This window comes from Clupea harengus, chromosome 24 (assembly GCF_900700415.2).
Source record: "Clupea harengus chromosome 24, Ch_v2.0.2, whole genome shotgun sequence".
NCBI lineage: Eukaryota > Metazoa > Chordata > Actinopteri > Clupeiformes > Clupeidae > Clupea > Clupea harengus.
The window spans coordinates 8,063,237-8,086,345 of NC_045175.1; the positions used below are offsets into that span (position 1 = coordinate 8,063,237).

General features: G+C 41.2%; 2 protein-coding genes across 2 annotated transcripts; both read left to right on the top strand.

Moving 5' to 3' along the window:
- Positions 1-6,655: 6,655 nt before the first annotated feature.
- Positions 6,656-8,285, top strand: LOC116219225 (GTPase IMAP family member 7-like). Its single transcript, XM_031562345.2, has 4 exons — positions 6,656-7,449; positions 7,558-7,644; positions 7,748-7,933; positions 8,150-8,285. The coding sequence occupies exons 1-4, from the start codon at positions 6,771-6,773 to the stop codon at positions 8,263-8,265; spliced, it is 1,068 nt and encodes a 355-aa protein (XP_031418205.1). The 5' UTR covers positions 6,656-6,770; the 3' UTR covers positions 8,266-8,285.
- Positions 8,286-19,427: 11,142 nt separating this feature from the next.
- LOC122128775 (GTPase IMAP family member 7-like) lies at positions 19,428-21,357 on the top strand. Its single transcript, XM_042703544.1, has 4 exons — positions 19,428-20,164; positions 20,276-20,362; positions 20,466-20,651; positions 20,883-21,357. The coding sequence occupies exons 1-4, from the start codon at positions 19,486-19,488 to the stop codon at positions 20,981-20,983; spliced, it is 1,053 nt and encodes a 350-aa protein (XP_042559478.1). The 5' UTR covers positions 19,428-19,485; the 3' UTR covers positions 20,984-21,357.
- Positions 21,358-23,109: the final 1,752 nt, after the last annotated feature.

Sequence of the window (23,109 nt, forward strand, 5' to 3'; positions counted from 1 at the left end):
TAAAAATCCTCACGCAATACTCCTGGCAATCCCTGCTGATACCACTTTCAGAGAGGAACAGAGAAAGATCACTGAAGACAACATGAAGATGTTTGGAGAGCAGGTCTGGAGACACACCATAGTGCTGTTCACATGTGGAGACCTGCTGGGAGAGACGACCATCGAGGAACACATAGAGAGCGAAGGAGAACCTTTGCGATGGCTAGTAGAGAAATGTGGGAACAGATATCATGTCTTGGCTAAGGACCAAGATGAGGAAAGCCCGCAAGTCACAGAGCTGCTCAAGAAGATCGATGAGATGGTGGCTGGGAAAACCTTCTTCAGTCTTTGTGAAGCAACCCAAACACCTAATGTTGAGGAGATGACTGTAAAACCAAACAAAACAAATGCTGACATGGTGAAGTTCTTGGATCAGGAATGGAACAAGATGGACAAAGAGATGGAAGAGATGTTCAAAAATATGTACAGTCAAACCTTTCAAGTGAAAGGAAATAACAGCATCGATAGGCCTCCTGACTGTGAGTTAATGTTCTGGTTTCCTCACTGGTTCGCATGGTAATGGCCACATTATCCTGTTATCCTGTTTGATCATTGGTTCCCAAACTAGGGTACGCGGGGAGAAAATGTGTGTTTTCAAAGTGAAAAAGCGCATTACATTTTCAAAGTGAGACATGAAATCTTAAATAGTCTGAATAGCCAAGTCGCATTGCCAAAAATAATCATGTAGGCCTATACCCATATTCAGCTACAGGTAGGCTTTTGACCTACCCTGACAATTTCACAGTTTCAAGTGTTATAGGCTGAATATGTGTGCGGGGGAGGGGGCGTGGCGGCGGTTACAAACATAAAAAGAAAACTGGGGGGGAGGGGTACGTAGCTGGAGATTGAATGTCTTAAGAGGTACGGGACTGTGAAAAGATTGGGAACCACTGTGTTAGATCAATTATTGTATTTAATGGAGACAATTATTTTATTTAATGGTTGCCAAGTTCAACATAACAGCAATGATAGGAATCTGGGCCCATTGTGTTGTGCTGATGCATCATAAATTATCCTGTTTTATAAATTATTTAATTTCCTATCAGTTCATGACAGTGAACCATCTTCTGATGCCATTGTGGGTGAAAGGTCAAAGGGCACTAGTCCACTGACCACACATCAGACTACTTCAGGTGACATCATACGCTATTTGAACCCTAATCATTTTAAAGTGATCATCGAACACTGAGTTTAGACCAGAGCCTTACCAAATATGTACTTTATTTCACATTCCAGAGAGCGAGGGTGAAGCAGGGCTCTCTGGGCAAGCTGAAGGGGAGGTGCCTCACACAGAGAGCAGCAAGAACCCCGAAGATCCTCTTCAGGAAATGAGGGAGACGCTCGAGCAAGAGTGGGGGAGGCGGGAGGTGATGGCCATGGAGAGGTTTATGGGGATCCTGTCAGAACAACAGACATTCACAGGTGAGCCCACATATCACTGATAACCATTAGCATAGTAGGCTATACAACTTGTAAAGGTCAAAGATCAAAGTGCACTTCCTGCTAAGTGCAGACGTGTTTTAATAAGAGCAGAGCTAAAACTGGGCAAAACGCTGCTCTAGGAGAAACAATCAATAAATCAATCAATCAATCAATCAATCAAATACATTATTTTTCTTTCTTCATCTCTTGTCTGTTTTGAACACTCAAGGTCTTTCATCTGAAGCTGATGGGCATGATCGTGAACTCTCCAAAAGAAAGGTCCTCAGATGGTTGGATAGCATGTCTGGATATAGCTCTGATAAAGATTTAGACAATTATGAAAATGAATAACGTGCAGATGACTCATTACCTGTAGTGATAAGTAAACTAGCTATTGATATGCACTCTGGGGTGATAGGCACTTGTCCCCATCTCTTTCATAAAGTCAGTTTGGTCTTCATGATGTTTAGAAAACTGTGTCGGCTATATGGCGAAATTATCTTGTAACATTTAAAAGATGATTGTTTTTCTTTTACTTACTCATCCAAATTCATGGTTGTTAGTTGTGTTGAATGTTTTTGTGTGCATTTACAATGGAATAGCTCGGAAAAATATATGTCTATAAGTCTATATGTGTATATATTTTGTATTCACCACATATAATTAGACATGCAGAGTTTAGAGCATGACAAAACACAGGCAATGTGTTTAGGGATCTGTAAAATATGTTATGTATACATTTCTAAAAGCTTATAGTTACATTTTATATTATTTTACTCCAAGAATATTTGACTTGTCATTGATGATGGAATATCTATTTGCTAATCATTAATTAAAAATAAAATCCTTCCATAATCCAGTTCATCACTGTGTGTGTGTGTTGTGTTTGGTGTGGTGTAAAATACATTGTGTTGTCCTTTATTGTTTTTTACTTTGGGTGATCTGTGAGCCTTTAAGATACTCATGCTCACACTTTTTAGAAGAAGAAGAAGAGGAAAAGGAAGAGGAAGTGCAACAAGGCTAAGAAAGGTGAAAGATCTGCAGACTTGAAAATATCCATTTTACTTTGACATTTTAGAGGCTTTTTTTCCCACAATAACTTCCAGTAGTGGCACAGGTCTACATTTCGTATGAGGACGCATGCCCCTAGATATCAAACCCATGACCTCAGACTATCGCATTTCCTCAAACCACCTGCCTGGACACGTTCAATGGGTCTTGGCTTCGACGATCTGAACGATCTAGCGGGGCAGGTAGGGCGGTTCTGAACGATCTAGCGGGGCAGGTAGGGCGGTTCTGAACGATCTAGCGGGGCAGGTAGGATGGTGGGGGTGCACACGTTGCAGTTGCTGGTGCCCCAGGATACAATACCAACCTGGGACCACACGCCAGCGCTCTCACACACCTGGGACCACACGCCAGCTCTCTCACACACCAGGGACCACACGCCAGCTCTCTCACACACCAGGGGACCGCCAGAGCTTACTGAGGAGAGAAGACATGGGGGCTGAGGGGGGTATATGTTCAACTTGAAATATAAGGGTGAGGGGGCTGATATAGTTATTGTGATGTAGTCTTTCCACATGGTTCATAATAAAATGACAAAAGTTTGTTTCAGTATCGCACTATTCTATACATTTAATATCGCTTTATTCTATACATTTAGTATTGATCTATTCTATACATTTAGTATTGATCTATTCTATACATTTTCATGTCTGTTTGCATGTTATTCATATGGACCCTAGGAAGACTCGAAACAGAAACAGAACCACCTCCTTCCATAATACCTCTATACTCTACACCAGTGTCACTGCAAAATAAGAGATGCCTCTTACCTTTATGCAAACTATACAAGCATCTGTATCTTTAAACAGCCTATATCTTTCAGTAACACATTATAAAAGTCTGGTTGGTGCGTGGTTTTATTGTCAGGTTTTTAAATTTAATTTGAGAATCCTCCCTGTTCAATTAAAAAGCATTCATTTTCCATTTAGTTTTACTCTCCCTTATTGAAGCTTCTATGACTGGTGGCAGCTGACTTGACAGTGTTTGTAGAATTGTGGGATATTACCGGAAGGGGCACTCCTAGTCCAGGACTCTGGAGTGAACAGAGGTGATGTAGCTCCTGCCAGTATGTTTATGTTTTGATGACACACAGTCGGTCTGGTTTCAGTGGATACTGGTATCTCATATGAGGGGCAAATACCACTCCTTCTTTTTCAAGGTCAGTTAACTGTCCTTGACTGTTCAGTGTCCTAGAACGTGACTCCCTGGGGAAAATAGAGAGTATTGTGTAACATGAAAGCATTAATGTTCCAACATCTCACAACTCTACAGCGGACACTAAATAACAAGTCTAAACTTGGATTGTTTGATATCACCTCTAAATTTGCTGAAGATTTAGACAATAAGGAAAATGAATGATATGCGGATGACTTATTACATGTTGTGATAAGTAAAATAGGTGTTGATATGCATTTGTCTCCATCAGTTTGGTCTTCATCATGTTTAGAAAACGTTGTCGGCAATATGGCGAAATGATCTTTACAACTCGATTGTAACATTGAAAGGGTGATTTGTTTTTGCTTTTATTTAGTCATACAAGTTCATGGTTGTTAGTTGAGTTGAATGTTTTTAACCTGCAAGTTTAATTTTGTTAATATATTTGTATATCATATATTAATATCACTGAAGCTTCGATGACTGGTGGCAGCTGACTTGACAGTGTTTGTAGAAGTGGGAGGAGTTACCTGAAGCAGAACTCCTAGTCCAGGACTCAACAGGAGCAAACAGAGGTGATGTAGCTCCTCCTATTTGTTTTAGTTTGGATGACCCACAGTCATCACAAGCAGTCGCTCTGGTTTCAGTGAATACTGGCGCTTCCACAGACTGCCGATTTATTCTGGGTTCTTTCCTAAGTCAAGCAAACTCTGAAGCTTAAATGTGCTGTTCGATTGGGCTTCCTCAGTTGGGTGCATGAGTGAATGAGAGATGTCTTCATCTTGTTAACTTGACAAAAGAAACTTCAATTGGTGCCATTTTTGGGACTATGAAATAAGAACATGTCTCAGGAAAAACATATTCGAGAAAGTGGTAAGTCAAATGCTGTTCTTTCTTCTTCAAGGTCAGCTAACTGTCTTTAACTGTTCCGTGTCCTAGAACGCAACTCCCTGGGAAAATGTGTGTTGTGACACATGATAAAATTAATATTCCAAGAGTGAGTAAGCATAACAAAATGATTTGATTTTTGTTGACACCTGACATCACGTGGTTTATGAGGGATCAAGTAGAGACGACATACTCATCACTAACCCTCAACCTTTTGCAATTACAGATGAACATGTACATTACCATCTTTATGCCTTTATGATCACCCCTTTATATTGCATTTTTTTTTATATATCGCCCTTGAATTAATTTCAATGGCATTTGGTCATAAGAAGTGTAAATGCTGTTCCTTCTTTTTGAAGGTCATTTAACTGCATTTAAGGGTCCAGTGTCCTAGAATGCGACTCTGTTGGAAAATGCAGTATTGTGTAACTTGAAAGCATTAATGTTCCAAGATCTCACAGCTCCACAACGGACACTAAATAACAAGTCTAAACTTGTTTTTTCGGATGGTTTGATGGCAGCTCTGGATAAGCGGAACACTAAATAAAAAGTTTTCTGAACTGAATTAAGAATGTTCTTGTCTGTCTCATGCACATCTCCTGAATGTGTTTCTGGCTGTTTACAATGTAACCACAAGATAAAAATGCTATTCTGTTTGCAATGTATGACTTTGTTTTCACTAACTAGTTAACTTACACACTACAAGTATTTCATGGTTATGTAAACGTTACATAACCAATAAATACTTGTAGCGTGTTAGTTGACGCTAAGTCAAAATTCAACATGACTCAGTGTTAAACCTCCTCAGTAGAACACGACTACGGAATATAGCCATCTCTTTTCAATAAGTTGTAGTAAACTAAACAACTAGTTAGTGAAAACAAATTCATACGTTGCAAACAGAATAGCATGTTTATCTTGTGGTATATGATCGTATGAAGCCATTTTAAAAAACAGTAGCTGATGTATGTCAGTCATGGAGCTGACTTTTCCCCCAAATAATAACACTAAACTTCAGGTAGAAATATCTGTTTGCATCGCATTATCTGTGCTTTCCCACATAACGTATTCGGATTCAGGCTGTATTCGGCTTCAATGTAGACATGTGTAAATACTGAAAGTTAACTGAGGTTAGTGCCAACTGTCTTTGGTGTGTGCAAGGCAGGCCTGTCATTTTGACCACTGTTGTCAGTCTCTTTCATCCTTTGTTCAATGTCTGTTTGAATCATCAAATTCATGTCAGCATTATACAGATATCTATATTATATCTATATACTCTTTCCTCCTCGTGTTTCTTACAGAAATGCGGCTGGTGGTGGTAGGCGAACATCAGTCCGGCAAAACGTCATTTATCAACACTGTGCTTGGCCAGCATGACCCTGAGCCTGGGAGACGAACAGTCAGCTGCATGAGGAGAGAGGGGGAGGTCGATGGCAGGAAGCTCATCTTCGTTGACACCCCCGGCTGGTGGAGGAACTTCCCTTTGATTGACACAGCAGAGTTTAAGAAACAGCAGCTCATGCTGAGTCCGTCTAAGTGTCTACCAGGGCCTCATGCTTTTGTGCTAGTCATTGGAGCTGATGGCCCGTTCACTGAGAAGAACAGGAGATCTGTAGCAGAGCACCTGGGGCTCTTTGGGGAGAAAGTTTGGGAACACACCCTAGTGGTGATCACTGGGGTAGACAGAAGCAAACACAAGCACATTGACAGTGAAGGTGGAGCCCTGAGGGGGCTAATAGATAAATGTATGAACAGATATCACATATTTGAGAATGAGAGCATGACAGAACCACAGCAGATAACCCAGCTGCTGGAAAAGATAGAGTGTATCATTGCAAACAACAGCGGTAGCTATTTTCCACTTGATGAGAAGGCTTTAAAGGATGTTGAAGAGAAAAGGAAATTGAATCAGGGGAAAGCCAACTCCAGACACCTGAGGGTCAAGAGTCAAAGAGAAACACTCAGTAAACAAGGTAAGTTTTTTACTGGCTGAACATGATAAAGTATAGAAAACAGAAAGAATATCCTTATTTTCTCGTCTCATTCATTAATCAGAACCATGTGCTACATGATAATGATCCTAATGGGTCTTCTCAGCTCAGGTTCTCCCGCTGCCAGAGGTCCGGATTCTCCTGCTAGGCTGGGTGTGCTCTAGAAAAACCTCTGCAAAAAATATCATCCTGAACAAAAAGGAAATGGTAGGCATGAGAAGAACTGTCCGAGCTGATGTAGAATCTGTCGTTGCCGGAAGGAAGATCACCGTGGTAGACACCCCTGGCTGGTGGAAGTACCTCTCTGCCCTGTTCACCCCAGACTGGGTGAAGAATGAGCTGAGAAGAAGTGTAACGCTTGATGGTAAAAATCCTCACGCAATACTCCTGGCAATCCCTGCTGATACCACTTTCAGAGAGGAACAGAGAAAGATCACTGTAGACAACATGAAGATGTTTGGAGAGCAGGTCTGGAGACACACCATAGTGCTGTTCACATGTGGAGACCTGCTGGGAGAGACGACCATCGAGGAACACATAGAGAGCGAAGGAGAACCTTTGCGATGGCTAGTAGAGAAATGTGGGAACAGATATCATGTCTTGGCTAAGGACCAAGAAGAGGAAAGCCCGCAAGTCACAGAGCTGCTCAAGAAGATCGATGAGATGGTGGCTGGGAAAACCTTCTTCAGTCTTTGTGAAGCAACCCAAACACCTAATGTTGAGGAGATGACTGTAAAACCAAATGAGACAAATGCTGACATGGTGAAGTTCTTGGATCAGGAATGGAATAGGATGGACAAAGAGATGGAGGAGAAAATCAGAAATATGTACAGTCAAACCTTTGAGCTGAAAGGAAATACCAGCATCAATACGCCTCCTGACTGTGAGTTACTGTTCCGGTTTCCTCACTGGTTTGCATGGTAATGGCTTCAATTTCAATGGCTTCATCATAAATTATCCTGTTTGATAAATTATTTAATTTTTCTATCAGTTCATGACAGTGAACCATCTTCTGATGCCAGTGTGGGTGAAAGGTCAAAGTGCACCAGTCCACTGACCACACATCAGACTACTTCAGGTGACATCATACGCTATTTCAACCCCAATCATTTTAAAGTGATCATCGAACACTGAGTTTAGACCAGAGCCTTACCAAGTATGCACTTTATTTCACATTCCAGAGAGTGAGGGTGAAGCAGGGCTCTCTGGGCAAGCTGAAGGGGAGGTCCCTCAGACAGAGAGCAGCAAGAACCCCGAAGATCCTCTGGAGGAAATGAGAGAGATGCTCGAGCAAGAGTGGGGGAGGCGGGAGGTGATGGTCATGGAGAGGTTTATGGGGATCCTGTCAGAACAACAGACATTCACAGGTGAGCCCACACATCACTGATAACCATTAGCATAGTAGGCTATGCAACCTTTAAAGGTCAAAGGTCAAATTACACTTCCTGCTAAGTGTGTCAGACGTGCTTAAACAAGAGCAGAGCTAAAACTGGGCAAAACGCTGCTCCAGGAGAAACAATCAGTCAATCAATCAAATAAATGATTTATCTTTCTTCATCTCTTGTCTGTTTCGAACACTCAAGGTCTTTCATCTGAAGCTGATGGTCATGATCGTGAACTCTCCAGAAGAAAGGTCCTCAGCTGGTTGGATACGTCTGGATACGGCTCTGTTGATGATTACAATTATGAAAATGAATAACCTGCGGATGACTCATTGCATGTAGCGATAAGTAAACTAGTTGTTGATATGAACTCTGGGTGATAGGCACTTGTCCCCATCTCTTTCATATAGTCAGTTTGGTCTTCATGATGTTTAGAAAACTGTCGGCTATATGGCGGAATTATCTTGTAACATTTAAAGGATGATTGTTTTTCTTTTATTTACTCATCCAAATTCATGGTTGTTAGTTGAGTTGAATGTTTTTAACCTGATTGGGCATTTACAATGGAATAGCTCAGAAAAATCTGTCTATATGCATATATATTTTTTATTCACCACATATAATTAGACATGCAGAGTTTAGAGTATGAGAAAACACAGGCAATGTGTTTAGGGATCTGTAAAAGCTTATAGTTACATTTTATATTATTTTACCCCAAGAATATTTTACTTGTCATTGATAATGGAATGTCTATTTATTATTAATTAAAAATAAAATCCTTCGATAATCCAGTTCATCACTGTGTGCGTGTGTTGTGTTTGGTGTGGTGTAAAATACATTGTGTTGTCCTTTATTGTTTTTTACTTTGGGTGATCTGTGAGCCTTTAAGATACTCATGCTCACACTTTTTAGAAGAAGAAGAAGAAGAGGAAAAGGAAGAGGAAGTGTAACAAGGCTAAGAAAGGTGAAAGATCTGCAGACTTGAAAATATCCATTTACTTTGACATTTTAGAGGCTTTTTTCCCCACAATAACTTCCAGTAGTGGCACAGGTCTACATTTCGTATGAGGACGCATGCCCCTAGATATCAAACCCATGACCTCAGACTATCGCATTTCCTCAAACCACCTGCCTGGACACGTTCAATGGGTCTTGGCTTCGACGATCTGAACGATCTAGCGGGGCAGGTAGGGCGGTTCTGAACGATCTAGCGGGGCAGGTAGGGCGGTTCTGAACGATCTAGCGGGGCAGGTAGTACGTTGGGGGTGCACACGTTGCAGTATGCCCCAGGATACAATACCAACCTGGGACCACACGCCAGCGCTCTCACCCACCAGGGACCACACGCCAGCTCTCTCACACACCAGGGGACCGCCAGAGCTTACTGAGGAGAGAAGACATGGGGGCTGAGGGGGGTATATGTTCAACTTGAAATATAAGGGTGAGGGGGCTGATATAGTTATTGTAATGTAGTCTTTCCACGTGGTTCATAATAAAATGACAAAAGTTTGTATACTGTATATATGTGTGTGTGTTTGTTTCCCAAGTGTGCCTTGGCAATACTGTTACTTATGGTCATGTGTATAAAGCAAGTCTATTTGAACTTGTGTCTTGCCTAGCTAAAATTCTGATGGCAACCCCACAGAAACAGAACCACTTCCTTCCATGGTACCTCTATACTCTACACCAGTGTCACTGCAAAATAAGAGATGCCTCTTACCTTTATGCAAACTATACAAGCATCTGTATCTTTAAACAGCCTATATCTTTCAGTAACACATTATAAAAGTCTGGTTGGTGCGTGGTTTTATTGTCAGGTTTTTAAATTTAATTTGAGAATCCTCCCTGTTCAATTAAAAAGCATTCATTTTCCATTTAGTTTTACTCTCCCTTATTGAAGCTTCTATGACTGGTGGCAGCTGACTTGACAGTGTTTGTAGAATTGTGGGATATTACCGGAAGGGGCACTCCTAGTCCAGGACTCTGGAGTGAACAGAGGTGATGTAGCTCCTGCCAGTATGTTATGTTTTGATGACACACAGTCGGTCTGGTTTCAGTGGATACTGGTATCTCATATGAGGGGCAAATACCGCTCCTTCTTTTTCAAGGTCAGTTAACTGTCCTTGACTGTTCAGTGTCCTAGAACGTGACTCCCTGGGGAAAATAGAGAGTATTGTGTAACATGAAAGCATTAATGTTCCAACATCTCACAACTCTACAGCGGACACTAAATAACAAGTCTAAACTTGGATTGTTTGATATCACCTCTAAATTTGCTGAAGATTTAGACAATAAGGAAAATGAATGACATGCGGATGACTTATTACATGTTGTGATAAGTAAAATAGGTGTTGATATGCATTTGTCTCCATCAGTTTGGTCTTCATCATGTTTAGAAAACGTTGTCGGCAATATGGCGAAATGATCTTTACAACTCGATTGTAACATTGAAAGGGTGATTTGTTTTTGCTTTTATTTAGTCATACAAGTTCATGGTTGTTAGTTGAGTTGAATGTTTTTAACCTGCAAGTTTAATTTTGTTAATATATTTGTATATCATATATTAATATCATTGAAGCTTCGATGACTGGTGGCAGCTGACTTGACAGTGTTTGTAGAATTGGGAGGAGTTACCTGAAGCAGAACTCCTAGTCCAGGACTCAACAGGAGCAAACAGAGGTGATGTAGCTCCTCCTCTTTGTTTTTGTTTGGATGACCCACAGTCATCACAAGCAGTCGCTCTGGTTTCAGTGAATACTGGCGCTTCCACAGACTGCCGATTTATTCTGGGTTCTTTCCTAAGACGAGCAAACTCTGAAGCTTAAATGTGCTGTTCGATTGGGCTTCCTCAGTTGGGTGCATGAGTGAATGAGAGATGTCTTCATCTTGTTAACTTGACAAAAGAAACTTCAATTGGTGCCATTTTTGGGACTATGAAATAAGATGTCTCAGGAAAAACATATTCGAGAAAGTGGTAAGTCAAATGCTGTTCTTTCTTCTTCAAGGTCAGCTAACTGTCCTTAACTGTTCCGTGTCCTAGAACGCAACTCCCTGGGAACATGTGTGTTGTGACACATGATAAAATGAATATTCCAAGAGTGAGTAAGCATAACAAAATTATTTGATTTTTGTTGACACCTGACATCACGTGGTTTATGAGGGATCAAGTAGAGACGACATACTCATCACTAACCCTCAACCTTTTGCAATTACAGATGAACATGTACATTACCATATTAATGCCTTTATGATCACCCCTTTATATTGTAGTTTTTTTTTATAACGCCCTTGAATTAATTTCAATGGCATTTGGTCATAAGAAGTGTAAATGCTGTTCCTTCTTTTTCAAGGTCAGTTAACTGTCTTTAAGGGTTCAGTGTCCTAGAATGCGACTCTGTTGGAAAATGCAGTATTGTGTAACTTGAAAGCATTAATGTTCCAAGATCTCACAGCTCCACAACGGACACTAAATAACAAGTCTAAACTTGTTTTTTCGGATGGTTTGATGGCAGCTCTGGATAAGCGGAACACTAAATAAAAAGTTTTCTGAACTGAATTAAGAATGTTCTTCTCTGTCTCATGCACATCTCCTGAATGTGTTTCTGGCTGTTTACAATGTAACCACAAGATAAAAATGCTATTCTGTTTGCAATGTATGACTTTGTTTTCACTAACTAGTTGACTTACACGCTACAAGTATTTCATGGTTATGTAAACTTTAGTTAGTTGACGCTAAGTCAAAATTCAACATGACTCAGTGTTAAACCTCCTCAGTAGAACACGACTCCGGAATATAGCCATCTCTTTTCAATAAGTTGTAGTAAACTAAACAACTAGTTAGTGAAAACAAATTCATACGTTGCAAACAGAATAGCATGTTTATCTTGTGGTATATGATCGTATGAAGCCATTTTAAAAAACAGTAGCTGATGTATGTCAGTCATGGAGCTGACTTTTCCCCCAAATAATAACACTAAACTTCAGGTAGAAATATCTGTTTACATCGAATTATCTGTGCTTTCCCGAATAACGTATTCGGATTCAGGCTGTATTCTGATTTAATGTAGACCTGTGTAAATACTGGAAGTTAACTGAAGTTAGTGCCAACTGCCGTTTTTGGTGTGTGCAAGGCAGGCCTGTCATTTTGACCACTGTTGTCAGTCTCTTTCATCCTTTGTTCAATGTCTGTTTGAATCATCAAATTCATGTCAGCATTATACTGATACTGTATCTATATTATATCTATATATTCTTTGCTCCTCGTAATTCTTACAGAAATGCGGCTGGTGGTGGTAGGCGAACATCAGTCTGGCAAAACGTCATTTATCAACACTGTGCTTGGCCAGCATGACCCTGAGCCTGGGAGACGAACAGTCAGCTGCATGAGGAGAGAGGGGGAGGTCGATAGCAGGAAGCTCATCTTCGTTGACACCCCCGGCTGGTGGAGGAACTTCCCTTTGATTGACACAGCAGAGTTTAAGAAACAGCAGCTCATGCTGAGTCTGTCTAAGTGTCTACCAGGGCCTCATGCTTTTGTGCTAGTCATTGGAGCTGATGGCCCCTTCACTGAGAAGAACAGGAGATCTGTAGCAGAACACCTGGGGCTCTTTGGGGAGAAAGTTTGGGAACACACCCTAGTGGTGATCACTGGGGTAGACAGAAGCAAACAGGAGCACATTGACAGTGAAGGTGGGGCACTGAGGGGGCTAATAGATAAATGTATGAACAGATATCACATATTTGAGAATGAGAGCATGACAGAACCACAGCAGATAACCCAGCTGCTGGAAAAGATAGAGTGTATCATTGCAAACAACAGCGGTAGCTATTTTCCACTTGATGAGAAGGCTTTAAAGGATGTTGAAGAGAAAAGGAAATTGAATCAGGGGAAAGCCAACTCCAGACACCTGAGGGTCAAGAGTCAAAGAGAAACACTCAGTAAACAAGGTAAGTTTTTTACTGGCTGAACATGATAAAGTATAGAAAACAGAAAGAATATCCTTATTTTCTCGTCTCATTCATTAATCAGAACCATGTGCTACATGATAATGATCCTAATGGGTCTTCTCAGCTCAGGTTCTCCCGCTGCCAGAGGTCCGGATTCTCCTGCTAGGCTGGGTGTGCTCTAGAAAAACCTCTGCAAAAAATATCATCCTGAACAAAAAGGAAATGGTAGGCATGAGAAGAACTGTCCGAGCTGATGTAGAATCTGTCGTTGCCGGAAGGAAGATCACCGTGGTAGACACCCCTGGCTGGTGGAAGTACCTCTCTGCCCTGTTCACCCCAGACTGGGTGAAGAATGAGCTGAGAAGAAGTGTAACGCTTGATGGTAAAAATCCTCACGCAATACTCCTGGCAATCCCTGCTGATACCACTTTCAGAGAGGAACAGAGAAAGATCACTGTAGACAACATGAAGATGTTTGGAGAGCAGGTCTGGAGACACACCATAGTGCTGTTCACATGTGGAGACCTGCTGGGAGAGACGACCATCGAGGAACACATAGAGAGCGAAGGAGAACCTTTGCGATGGCTAGTAGAGAAATGTGGGAACAGATATCATGTCTTGGGTAAGGACCAAGAAGAGGAAAGCCCGCAAGTCACAGAGCTGCTCAAGAAGATCGATGAGATGGTGGCTGGGAAAACCTTCTTTAGTCTTTGTGAAGCAACCCAAACACCTAATGTTGAGGAGATGACTGTAAAACCAAATGAGACAAATGCTGACATGGTGAAGTTCTTGGATCAGGAATGGAATAGGATGGACAAAGAGATGGAGGAGAAAATCAGAAATATGTACAGTCAAACCTTTGAGCTGAAAGGAAATACCAGCATCAATACGCCTCCTGACTGTGAGTTACTGTTCCGGTTTCCTCACTGGTTTGCATGGTAATGGCTTCAATTTCAATGGCTTCATCATAAATTATCCTGTTTGATAAATTATTTAATTTTTCTATCAGTTCATGACAGTGAACCATCTTCTGATGCCAGTGTGGGTGAAAGGTCAAAGTGCACCAGTCCACTGACCACACATCAGACTACTTCAGGTGACATCATACGCTATTTCAACCCCAATAATTTTAAAGTGATCATCGAACACTGAGTTTAGACCAGAGCCTTACCAAGTATGCACTTTATTTCACATTCCAGAGAGTGAGGGTGAAGCAGGGCTCTCTGGGCAAGCTGAAGGGGAGGTCCCTCAGACAGAGAGCAGCAAGAACCCCGAAGATCCTCTGGAGGAAATGAGAGAGATGCTCGAGCAAGAGTGGGGGAGGCGGGAGGTGATGGTCATGGAGAGGTTTATGGGGATCCTGTCAGAACAACAGACATTCACAGGTGAGCCCACACATCACTGATAACCATTAGCATAGTAGGCTATGCAACCTTTAAAGGTCAAAGGTCAAATTACACTTCCTGCTAAGTGTGTCAGACGTGCTTAAACAAGAGCAGAGCTAAAACTGGGCAAAACGCTGCTCCAGGAGAAACAATCAGTCAATCAATCAAATAAATGATTTATCTTTCTTCATCTCTTGTCTGTTTCGAACACTCAAGGTCTTTCATCTGAAGCTGATGGTCATGATCGTGAACTCTCCAGAAGAAAGGTCCTCAGCTGGTTGGATACGTCTGGATACGGCTCTGTTGATGATTACAATTATGAAAATGAATAACCTGCGGATGACTCATTGCATGTAGCGATAAGTAAACTAGTTGTTGATATGAACTCTGGGGTGATAGGCACTTGTCCCCATCTCTTTCATATAGTCAGTTTGGTCTTCATGATGTTTAGAAAACTGTCGGCTATATGGCGGAATTATCTTGTAACATTTAAAGGATGATTGTTTTTCTTTTATTTACTCATCCAAATTCATGGTTGTTAGTTGAGTTGAATGTTTTTAACCTGATTGGGCATTTACAATGGAATAGCTCAGAAAAATCTGTCTATATGCATATATATTTTTTATTCACCACATATAATTAGACATGCAGAGTTTAGAGTATGAGAAAACACAGGCAATGTGTTTAGGGATCTGTAAAAGCTTATAGTTACATTTTATATTATTTTACCCCAAGAATATTTTACTTGTCATTGATAATGGAATGTCTATTTATTATTAATTAAAAATAAAATCCTTCGATAATCCAGTTCATCACTGTGTGCGTGTGTTGTGTTTGGTGTGGTGTAAAATACATTGTGTTGTCCTTTATTGTTTTTTACTTTGGGTGATCTGTGAGCCTTTAAGATACTCATGCTCACACTTTTTAGAAGAAGAAGAAGAAGAGGAAAAGGAAGAGGAAGTGTAACAAGGCTAAGAAAGGTGAAAGATCTGCAGACTTGAAAATATCCATTTTACTTTGACATTTTAGAGGCTTTTTTCCCCACAATAACTTCCAGTAGTGGCACAGGTCTACATTTCGTATGAGGACGCATGCCCCTAGATATCAAACCCATGACCTCAGACTATCGCATTTCCTCAAACCACCTGCCTGGACACGTTCAATGGGTCTTGGCTTCGACGATCTGAACGATCTAGCGGGGCAGGTAGGGCGGTTCTGAACGATCTAGCGGGGCAGGTAGGGCGGTTCTGAACGATCTAGCGGGGCAGGTAGTACGTTGGGGGTGCACACGTTGCAGTATGCCCCAGGATACAATACCAACCTGGGACCACACGCCAGCGCTCTCACCCACCAGGGACCACACGCCAGCTCTCTCACACACCAGGGGACCGCCAGAGCTTACTGAGGAGAGAAGACATGGGGGCTGAGGGGGGTATATGTTCAACTTGAAATATAAGGGTGAGGGGGCTGATATAGTTATTGTAATGTAGTCTTTCCACGTGGTTCATAATAAAATGACAAAAGTTTGTATACTGTATATATGTGTGTGTGTTTGTTTCCCAAGTGTGCCTTGGCAATACTGTTACTTATGGTCATGTGTATAAAGCAAGTCTATTTGAACTTGTGTCTTGCCTAGCTAAAATTCTGATGGCAACCCCACAGAAACAGAACCACTTCCTTCCATGGTACCTCTATACTCTACACCAGTGTCACTGCAAAATAAGAGATGCCTCTTACCTTTATGCAAACTATACAAGCATCTGTATCTTTAAACAGCCTATATCTTTCAGTAACACATTATAAAAGTCTGGTTGGTGCGTGGTTTTATTGTCAGGTTTTTAAATTTAATTTGAGAATCCTCCCTGTTCAATTAAAAAGCATTCATTTTCCATTTAGTTTTACTCTCCCTTATTGAAGCTTCTATGACTGGTGGCAGCTGACTTGACAGTGTTTGTAGAATTGTGGGATATTACCGGAAGGGGCACTCCTAGTCCAGGACTCTGGAGTGAACAGAGGTGATGTAGCTCCTGCCAGTATGTTTATGTTTTGATGACACACAGTCGGTCTGGTTTCAGTGGATACTGGTATCTCATATGAGGGGCAAATACCGCTCCTTCTTTTTCAAGGTCAGTTAACTGTCCTTGACTGTTCAGTGTCCTAGAACGTGACTCCCTGGGGAAAATAGAGAGTATTGTGTAACATGAAAGCATTAATGTTCCAACATCTCACAACTCTACAGCGGACACTAAATAACAAGTCTAAACTTGGATTGTTTGATATCACCTCTAAATTTGCTGAAGATTTAGACAATAAGGAAAATGAATGACATGCGGATGACTTATTACATGTTGTGATAAGTAAAATAGGTGTTGATATGCATTTGTCTCCATCAGTTTGGTCTTCATCATGTTTAGAAAACGTTGTCGGCAATATGGCGAAATGATCTTTACAACTCGATTGTAACATTGAAAGGGTGATTTGTTTTTGCTTTTATTTAGTCATACAAGTTCATGGTTGTTAGTTGAGTTGAATGTTTTTAACCTGCAAGTTTAATTTTGTTAATATATTTGTATATCATATATTAATATCATTGAAGCTTCGATGACTGGTGGCAGCTGACTTGACAGTGTTTGTAGAAGTGGGAGGAGTTACCTGAAGCAGAACTCCTAGTCCAGGACTCTGGAGCAAACAGAGGTGATGTAGCTCCTCCTCTTTGTTTTTGTTTGGATGACCCACAGTCATCACAAGCAGTCGCTCTGGTTTCAGTGAATACTGGCGCTTCCACAGACTGCCGATTTATTCTGGGTTCTTTCCTAAGACGAGCAAACTCTGAAGCTTAAATGTGCTGTTCGATTGGGCTTCCTCAGTTGGGTGCATGAGTGAATGAGAGATGTCTTCATCTTGTTAACTTGACAAAAGAAACTTCAATTGGTGCCATTTTTGGGACTATGAAATAAGAATGTCTCAGGAAAAACATATTCGAGAAAGTGGTAAGTCAAATGCTGTTCTTTCTTCTTCAAGGTCAGCTAACTGTCCTTAACTGTTCCGTGTCCTAGAACGCAACTCCCTGGGAACATGTGTGTTGTGACACATGATAAAATGATTATTCCAAGAGTGAGTAAGCATTAAAAAATGATTAGATTTTTATTGACACCTGACATCACGTGGTTTATGAGGGATCAAGTAGAGACGACATACTCATCACTAACCCTCAACCTTTTGCAATTACAGATGAACATGTACATTACCATCTTTATGCCTTTATGATCACCCCTTTATGTTGTAGTTTTATTTTATAACGCCCTTGAATTAATTTCAATGGCATTTGGTCATACGAAGTGTAAATGCTGTTCCTTCTTTTTCAAGGTCAGTTAACTGTCTTTAAGGGTTCAGTGTCCTAGAATGCGACTCTGTTGGAAAATGCAGTATTGTGTAACTTGAAAGCATTAATGTTCCAAGATCTCACAGCTCCACAACGGACACTAAATAACAAGTCTAAACTTGTTTTTTCGGATGGTTTGATGGCAGCTCTGGATAAGCGGAACACTAAATAAAAAGTTTTCTGAACTGAATTAAGAATGTTCTTGTCTGTCTCATGCACATCTCCTGAATGTGTTTCTGGCTGTTTACAATGTAACCACAAGATAAAAATGCTATTCTGTTTGCAATGTATGACTTTGTTTTCACTAACTAGTTGACTTACACGCTACAAGTATTTCATGGTTATGTAAACTTTACATAACCATTAAATACTTGTAGCGTCTTAGTTGACGCTAAGTCAAAATTCAACATGACTCAGTGTTAAACCTCCTCAGTAGAACACGACTTCGGAATATAGCCATCTCTTTTCAATAAGTTGTAGTAAACTAAACAACTAGTTAGTGAAAACAAAGTCATACGTTGCAAACAGAATAGCATGTTTATCTTGTGGTATATGATGATATGAAGCCATTTTAAGAAACAGTAGCTGATGTATGCCAGTCATGGAGTTGACTTTTCCCCCAAATAATAACACTCAACTTCAGGTAGAAATATCTGTTTACATCGAATTATCTGTGCTTTCCCGAATAACGTATTCGGATTCAGGCTGTATTCTGAATTAATGTAGACCTGTGTAAATACTGGAAGTTAACTGAGGTTAGTGCCAACCGTCGTTTTTGGTGTGTGCAAGGCAGGCCTGTCATTTTGACCACTGTTGTCAGTCTCTTTCATCCTTTGTTCAATGTCTGTTTGAATCATCAAATTCATGTCAGCATTCTACTGATATCTATATTATATCTATATATTCTTTCCTCCTCGTGTTTCTTACAGAAATGCGGCTGGTGGTGGTAGGCGAACATCAGTCCGGCAAAACGTCATTCATCAACACTGTGCTTGGCCAGCATGACCCTGAGCCTGGGAAACGAACAGTCAGCTGCATGAGGAGAGAGGGGGAGGTCGATGGCAGGAAGCTCATCTTCGTTGACACCCCCGGCTGGTGGAGGAACTTCCCTTTGATTGACACAGCAGAGTTTAAGAAACAGCAGCTCATGCTGAGTCCGTCTAAGTGTCTACCAGGGCCTCATGCTTTTGTGCTAGTCATTGGAGCTGATGGCCCGTTCACTGAGAAGAACAGGAGATCTGTAGCAGAGCACCTGGGGCTCTTTGGGGAGAAAGTTTGGGAACACACCCTAGTGATGATCACTGGGGTAGACAGAAGCAAAGAGGAGCACATTGATAGTGAAGATGGGGCACTGAGGGGGCTAATAGATAAATGTATGAACAGATATCACATATTTGAGAATGAGAGCATGACAGAACCACAGCAGATAACCCAGCTGCTGGAAAAGATAGAGTGTATCATTGCAAACAACAGCGGTAGCTATTTTCCACTTGATGAGAAGGCTTTAAAGGATGTTGAAGAGAAAAGGAAATTGAATCAGGGGAAAGCCAACTCCAGACACCTGAGGGTCAAGAGTCAAAGAGAAACACTCAGTAAACAAGGTAAGTTTTTTACTGGCTGAACATGATAAAGTATAGAAAACAGAAAGAATATCCTTATTCTCTCATCTCATTCATTAATCAGAACCATGTGCTACATGATAATGATCCAAATGGGTCTTCTCAGCTCAGGTCCTCCTGCTGCCAGAGGTCCGGATTCTCCTGCTAGGCTGGGTGTGCTCTAGAAAAACCTCGGCAAAAAATATCATCCTGAACAAAAAGGAAATGGTAGGCATGAGAAGAACTGTCCGAGCTGATGTAGAATCTGTCGTTGCCGGAAGGAAGATCACCGTGGTAGACACCCCTGGCTGGTGGAAGTACCTCTCTGCCTTGTTCACCCCAGACTGGGTGAAGAATGAGCTGAGAAGAAGTGTAACGCTTGATGGTAAAAATCCTCACGCAATACTCCTGGCAATCCCTGCTGATACCACTTTCAGAGAGGAACAGAGAAAGATCACTGTAGACAACATGAAGATGTTTGGAGAGCAGGTCTGGAGACACACCATAGTGCTGTTCACATGTGGAGACCTGCTGGGAGAGACGACCATCGAGGAACACATAGAGAGCGAAGGAGAACCTTTGCGATGGCTAGTAGAGAAATGTGGGAACAGATATCATGTCTTGGGTCAGGGCCAAGATGAGGAAAGCCCGCAAGTCACAGAGCTGCTCAAGAAGATCGATGAGATGGTGGCTGGGAAAACCGTCTTCAGTCTTTGTGAAGCAACCCAAACACCTAATGTTGAAGAGATGACTGTAAAACCAAATGAGACAAATGTTGACATGGTGAAGTTGGTGGATCGGGAATGGAATAGGATGGACAAAGAGATGGAGGAGAAAATCAGAAATATGTACAGTCAAACCTTTGAGCTGAAAGGAAATAGAAACATGGAATCGCCTCCTGACCGTGAGTTACTGTTCTGGTTTCCTCACTGGTTGGCATGGTAATGGCCTCATTGTGTTGTGCTGATGCCTCATAACTTATCCTGTTTTATAAATTAATTTATTTTTCCATCAGTTCATGGCAGTGAACCATCTTCTGATGCCAGTGTGGGTGAAAGGTCAAAGTTTACCGGTCCACTGACCACACATCAGACTACTTCAGGTGACATCATACGCTATTTCAACCCCAATCATTTTAAAGTGATCATCGAACACTGAGTTTAGACCCGAGCCTTAGCAAGTATGAACTTTATTTCACATTCCAGAGAGTGAGGGTGAAGCAGGGCTCCCTTGGCAAGCTGAAGATGAGGTGCCTCAGACAGAAGTTAGCAAGAACCTCGAAGATCCTCTGGAGGAAATGAGGGAGATGCTCGAGCGAGAGTGGGGGAGGCGGGAGGTAACGGTCATGGAGAGGGTTCTGGGGATCCTATCAGAACAACAGACATTCACAGGTGAGCCCACATATCACTGATAACCATTAGCATAGTAGGCTATACAACCTGTAAAGGTCAAAGGTCAAATTACACTTCCTGCTAAGTGTGTCAGACGTGCTTTAACAAGAGCGGAGCTAAAACTGGGCAAAACGCTGCTCCAGGAGAAACAATCAATCAATCAATCAATCAATCAAATCAATTATTTTTCTTTCTTTATCTCTTCATCTTCGTCTGTTTTGAACACTCAAGGTCCATCATCTGAAGCTGATGAGCACGATCATGAACCCTCCAGAAGAAAGGTCCTCAGATGGTTGGATAGCGCGTCTGGATACGGCTCTGGTGAAGATTAATACAAATTGGGAAAATGAATAACATGCGTAAGACTTATTACATTTAGCAATTAGTAAAATAGGTGTAAAATAGGGGTGATAGGAACTTGCCCCCATCTCTTTCATATAGTCAGTTTGGTCTTCAAAATGTTTAGAAAACCCCAAGAATATTTGACTTGTCATTGGTGATGGAATGTCTATTTGCTAATCATTAATTAAAAATAAAATCCTTCTATAATCCAGTTCATCACTATGTGTGTGTGTGTTGTGTTGCGTGTGGTGTAAAATACATCGTGTTGTCCTTGATTGTTGTTCACTTTGGGTGATCGGGGAGCCTAAGATACTCATGCCTACACTCTTTAGAAGAAGAAAAACAAGAAGAAGAAGAAGAAGAAGAAGAAGAAGAAGAAGAAGAAGAAGAAGAAAGGTGAAAGATCTGCAGACTTGAAAAGATCCATTTTACTTTGACATTTTAGTTATTTAGCACTTCTTTTGAGGGTGCATGCCCCTAGATATCAAACCCATGACCTCAGACTATCGCATTTCCTCAAACCACTGCCTGGACACGGCACGCGTTCAATGGGTCTTGGCTTCGATCAATCTAGCGGGCCAGGTAGTACGGTTCTGAACGATCTAGCGGGGCAGGTTGGATGGTGGGGGCGCACACGTTGCAGTATTTACCTTTACAATGTCCAACTTGTGAACATGCATTTGTGGGATGAGCAGCACAGCTGATTATGTGGGTAGCGCCCAATGTGCCAAAATTTTCTGCCAATGCTAAACAGTGTATTCTCCTGTTGGTATTGATTATTGTTTTGAGTTGTTTGGTGGATTGGATGATTGAACGCTTGATTAGTAACAAGGAACAAACAAGACATATTGGCAATTTTACACTTTATTCATCATTTAATACACCACTAAACAAGAGTCAATACGAACAGGAGAATAGAGAATTTTGGCAAATTTTACTTGGGCTCTACCCACATAATCAGCTGTGCTGCTCATCCCACAAATGCATGATCCTTAATAGTTGGACATCATTGTAAAGGTAAATAAACAGTTTTTTTCAACGATATAAAATACAGTGCCAATTAGCATTGTAACAACAGAGAAATAATCGACCAAACACATATTTCCAAACTTTTTTGACGAGTTTATGTACATACATTCCAGTCTATTTAAGAGTTTAGGCTGCCTGCATACTGTCTGAACTTATATCAAGCAATCAACAACAGTGAAAAGCAGCACAGATTTGCAGCTTCAGGTTTTGAATGGCTTTTATTTAAATCTATAATAGTCTATCTACTGCAGGACACGAGGGCTCGCTGCAGGACGTAGTTTGCAGGACACAAGGACATAGTCTGCAGGACACGAGGGCATAGTCTGCAGGACACGGGGGCTTGCTGCAGGACCTAGTCTGCAGGACATGAGGGCTCGCTAGAAGCTTTTTGCTTAGCTATCAGACCCATGATCTGTCTGAGCACCTAGCTCTACCCGCTGACCCATAGGAGCATTCTAAAGGGAGGCTGAGTTTAAGATGGCCAAATGCGTGTGTGTGTGTGTATGTGTGTGTGTATAAATTAAAGTATGTATGTACTGTGGACACTCACAGGTGGTGCCATTCTTGTGTGTGTGTGTGTGTGTGTGTATGTGAGTGTGAGTATAAATTAAAGTATGCATGAGTAGACACGCACAGGTGGTGCCAGCAGTTTTGCATTTGGGTAACCGATGAGCTTGAAAATTCAGACTGTGGCAATGAACGTTACTGTGCCACTATGCCATTTCCAGTCATATGAATGTCTCAAATCCATGCACGGTTTCCATTCAGTTCAACATTCACTGACAAATAACGTTTTTAAATCTGTGCAAATGCTCACTGCAATGTGAGTATGACGGGGTACTGTACAGGTTTATATCACGTTGTAATTATTGTTCAACATCTAATGAAACCTGTAAAAACATCTGCTTGCACTTTCTGAAATTTTCAGAAAAATTATATATATTTATATATCGGTCCACATCGAAACGTTTGTGAAATGGCTTGTATGAAAAAGCTTTGAGATAAACTTTATTGATTTTGGTGATCAGAGTTTATTTTCAACCACAAAACGAATTGTTTTGATTTAGTGTAAAGAGGTGATAAGGAA

What these genes read in the sequence shown, in the direction of transcription:
- LOC122128775 (XM_042703544.1), top strand. Translation starts at nt 19,486, where the DNA reads ATGGTAGGCATGAGAAGAACTGTCCGAGCTGATGTAGAATCTGTCGTT. An exon ending in CACACATCAGACTACTTCAG is followed by an intron (nt 20,363 to 20,465) that starts GTGACATCATAC and finishes TTCACATTCCAG; the next exon opens with AGAGTGAGGGTGAAGCAGGG. An exon ending in AGAACAACAGACATTCACAG is followed by an intron (nt 20,652 to 20,882) that starts GTGAGCCCACAT and finishes TGAACACTCAAG; the next exon opens with GTCCATCATCTGAAGCTGAT.
- LOC116219225 (XM_031562345.2), top strand. Translation starts at nt 6,771, where the DNA reads ATGGTAGGCATGAGAAGAACTGTCCGAGCTGATGTAGAATCTGTCGTT. An exon ending in CATCAATACGCCTCCTGACT is followed by an intron (nt 7,450 to 7,557) that starts GTGAGTTACTGT and finishes TTTTTCTATCAG; the next exon opens with TTCATGACAGTGAACCATCT. An exon ending in CACACATCAGACTACTTCAG is followed by an intron (nt 7,645 to 7,747) that starts GTGACATCATAC and finishes TTCACATTCCAG; the next exon opens with AGAGTGAGGGTGAAGCAGGG.